General features: G+C 38.1%; 1 protein-coding gene across 1 annotated transcript in view; it reads right to left on the reverse strand.

Moving 5' to 3' along the window:
• Positions 1-3755, reverse strand: part of COBLL1 (cordon-bleu WH2 repeat protein-like 1) — a 35224-nt gene extending 31469 nt beyond the window's left edge. Inside the window, exons 1-2 of the mRNA XM_010142759.1 lie at positions 3733-3755; positions 3002-3181 (exon numbers count right to left, since the gene is read on the reverse strand). Coding sequence (XP_010141061.1) covers positions 3002-3181; positions 3733-3755 — 203 coding nt within the window. The remainder of the gene's footprint in view (positions 1-3001; positions 3182-3732) is intronic.
• Between the last annotated feature and the right edge of the window lie 546 nt (positions 3756-4301).

The raw sequence follows: 4301 nt of genomic DNA on the forward strand, positions 1-4301 counted from the left end.
ACAAAAAAAAAAAAAAAAAGGGGGCGGGAGGGAGGGGGAGGAAAGAAGTTTCACTCATTCCTTCCTCCAAACAGTGCAATACATGTTCACTTTCTACCACTCATTGCTCTTACCATGTTTTTTGAGGTGTTCTGTTTGGTTTTAAATAACTGTTTGCATGGAAACCCCTGCAGGAATCCTGGTGATAGGAGAGTGCAAATGCCACTGTCAGATTCTGAACAGATGAACTGAATCACTATCATTAGCTACTACAAAATACAAATTGGTGCCTAGGCTTAAACAGGAGAATCCACCCATGTCTGAAGCTTCAAGAACAATGAATGAGTTATTCCAGTCCTCCTCACTTTTCTCAGTCTCTCAGGTTTTTGCTTTAGTTGCCCACATATCAACTCAAGTATGAAAAATTATTCTCTCTTATAATCTCTTTCTCCAAAAACCCTTTTGGATTTCATTCTGATCCTCTTTTGTCTCCTTCTGCTTACTCAAGATATTTAGCCACGTAACATCTTGCTTTGTTCTACATAGGTCTTGCAATCCACTACGCCGCAGCAGGGAGCAAACCAACCCAACTTCATCTGAGAATAGTAGAGATGTTTCTTCTAGTGGACTATGGCATTTGAGCACATGGCTGCACAAACTTGCAGTCTTGCTTTTTCCAGCATGGGATTTAAAAAAGTGTTCTCTCCCCAGGAGCTCTGAAGCTCTCATCTCTGATTATGAACAGAAAAGACAAAAATTAGCAATTTATTTGTTTATGTCATTTCTAGAGGGATCTTGCCTATTTGTTCACAAAATACAACTATCAAGACAGAGAAAATGTAGAAGAAAAAGATAGTTTGAAGTACATTTCACAGTGGAGTGCAGGTCTTGCACAGTATCTCCTCTCATTCTGAGTGAGCCTAGCAGTGCTAAAACAGGTTCTTATTTGCAAGAGAGCCATTTATTAAATCAATCACATACAGTATATTGATTGGGGGAAAAAAGTCACTATGGGATAATAAAAGTGATTGGGAAATGTGTGTGCCTCCTGATAAGCTTGAGAGGCCTGTCTTGAACACTGAGGAATTACATACAATGTAATTTGAATGGGTGAAGACACATGCAACATTCCTTCTTGGCACTTTGTTCTGAGGAAGCCAAGACAGAGGGCACATGATGCTCGTAAGTGTGGACAAAGGGAATGAAAAGAAGAAAGAAGTGGCTGGCAGTGTACACATGGAGTCTCACCTTAAAAGGAAGTTCAAAAGCAGAGGAAGGCATTGTATTTACAGACAGCAATATTCCTTGCTGTAAACACACTAGTAAGAACACCATAAAGTACCACAGAAGTCACCAATTATTTGAGAAAATTTCTTCTGAGAAATATAACCTCAGATTTATGTTATTCTGAAAATCACATGGAGTCGGGGAGGGCGGGGCGCAGGGATGTAATCCACAAAAGTTCAGCCACCACAGCTCTGGTGAACAAGCTAGTATCTGATGTCTAAGCAACAACCTCTGAATTCTAGCAAATGACAACGCGTGGAAACAGACTCAAGACAGACTTTACCTCTCATTAAGAGGTGAAGCAGGTGTAACTACACACTTACATTACCTGGTTTTACTCAATCAATCTATCAGCCTGCTTGCTTTCAGTAGCAAAGGCACTGACAATACACTATCACAAGCACAACATAGTTTCTTTATGCCAGCTCAGGAAAGCAACAAACTGGCATGCTAATTGCTCTGATCCATACGAGATCTTGCATAGGAGTCTTCTTAGTAAACCTGCTATGATAATTAATATAGCATTTTAAGTCCCAGGATTTATGATTTCAACTCACCAGTCAATTTCCAGGTCTTTCTGAACTAAAGGTGTCTTGAGAAATATATGCACAATCTATACTACCAATTAGGAGAGACTGAAATACGTATTTAAAATAGATCAGTTTAAGCAAAATATAATTTGTCAAAAAAAGGTCCAAAGCTGTAGCTGGAAACTATTTCTTTGATGCATTTCATATTTCGTCTGAAGTAATGACAACTTTTTTAGGACTCGTAGTAGTCTATATCTGTCTGTAGCTGAGCGAGCACTGAACACATGACTGCGTACCTAAATAGGATGCAGAAACTCAATTGTTAAATCTAACAAGGAAAATGTGGAAAAATTCAGTGACTCATACCAGCCAGTATTTTTGTAGAGATTTTCAGTGACTAGAAAGAACAACAGGTATGGCTATGCAAACTGAGAGGCACACACGACTTCTGAATCTGAGAGTCTTCCCCAAAGGTAGGTAAATGTATGAAGTATGTTTCTATATCTATACAAAACCCATAATAGAATCATAGAGTTGATTAGTTTGGAAAAGACCTTTGCAATTCAGCCCAGCTGCAAGCCCAGCACTGCCGAGTCACCACTAAACCATGTCACTAAGCACCACATCTATAGATCTTTTAAGTACCTCAAGGTTTGGTGACTCCACCACTCCCCTGCGCAGCCTGTCCCAGTACTTTACAACCCTTTCGGTGAAGAAATTTTTCCTAATGTCCAACCTAAACCTCCCCTGGCACAGGTTTGGTGACTCCACCACTACCCTGCGCAGCCTGTCCCAGTACTTTACAACCCTTTCGGTGAAGAAATTTTTCCTAATGTCCAACCTAAACCTCCCCTGGCACAACTTAAGGCTTTTTCCTCTCATTCTATCACTTGTTACTTGGGAGAAGAGACCAACCCCCACCTTGCTACAACCTCCATTCAGGGAGTTGTAGAGAGCAGTAAGTTCTCCCCTGAGCCTCCTTTTCTCCAGACTAAACACCCCCAGTTCCCTCAGCCATTCATCACAGGACTTGTTCTAGTTATATGGACCCTTTGCCAGCTTCATTGCTCTTCTTTGGATGCACTCAATGTTCGGGCTTACTTAACTCATGTATTTTACTGAGCAATTAAAACATGAATGAAGGTTGCAGTATACTAGAGCAAGACAAGCAAAACTAAATAAAAATGTCATAGTGTGTAACTTACCTTCCGTTTACTGTAGTACACTTGATCACATCCCCTGGCAGGACCACTGATAGTTCAATATCTTTATCAATTACATTCTCTTTCTGCTCCATGATGAGGTTGGCTGATTCTGTGTCATCAAATGCAGCAACAGCAGCGGGTTTTGTTTCAGATGGAGGAGGCGGTGCTTTAGATTTTCTTCTGAAATAGATAAAATTAGAAGTATGAATTTATACACATGATTCCATACTGGCAAACTAACAAGTCTCAGAATAGGAATAAGCCTCACTTAATTCTTTTCACTTGGACTGTGTAAATGATGTGATGTGTGCAAGGAAGGGATGACAGAATATTTTAAACACATAAGCAGTGGTGACAGAAGATACAAAAGACTTGGGTATCTATCATATTAAAAAATAAGTCAAATAAACATTGAGCTCAAAACAAAAAAGTTTCAATGTATATTAAAAAAAGTAAATAAATAACTTCTTTTTCTTCCTTGGGTTATGCAAAGGACCCTATATGCATGTTCTCCAAACAGATTTACTGGATTAGTATAAACAGAAATATTGTACTATGCAGTATTAAGCCTAACTGCACTGACACTATGTTTAATATACAGGATAGATAGGGAAGGGAATTTCCTCCCCAAATTTTTCTTTTGATTATTAAAATCGTTCAAGCAAAATCATACCACCTCTAGTCTATTTACTTCCTATGCAGTGATAAAATAGCAATATAGACAGTACTACTGTGTTGTAATGTTTCTTGACATCTATCACAATCTTTCATATTTCCCCCTCACCTATGCTACTTTCCTATTTTAATTTTCTCACTATCCTTTTGCACCTTAGTGACAAACCAGTGTACTCTTGAATGCAAAGAGTGATCACATAATGTTCCACTTATTTCACTGTAAAAAAAAAGTATAAAAGGAAAACTTTCTGTATCTCTTAATATATTTATGTTACAGTTAGATTTGGAAAGCAAGACTCTCATGTCCTAGAACATACAGTGCAACATCCCCTTTTATTCAAATAACTTTCTACAATTCATCAATACCATCACAAGGAAAAGATAGCATTATTAAGAATTTCACCATTAGAAACAAAAGAAAAAACAAACACACTGTGGAGATGCATTATCTCATGAGAACTTTCTGATTTCTTATACGCATTCTTTTAAAAAGCTTGCATGGAGCCATATTCACAGAAAGTTAAAATACATTTCAAACATAATGCACAAAGGTTCCAAAAATATACTTGCGATTTAGATTCTGGAGCTGTACCAAAGTTTGTTTACTCTAAATGTAACCAAAGAA

This window comes from Buceros rhinoceros, unplaced genomic scaffold (genome assembly GCF_000710305.1).
Source record: "Buceros rhinoceros silvestris isolate BGI_N320 unplaced genomic scaffold, ASM71030v1 scaffold9149, whole genome shotgun sequence".
Classification (NCBI taxonomy): Eukaryota; Metazoa; Chordata; class Aves; order Bucerotiformes; family Bucerotidae; genus Buceros; species Buceros rhinoceros.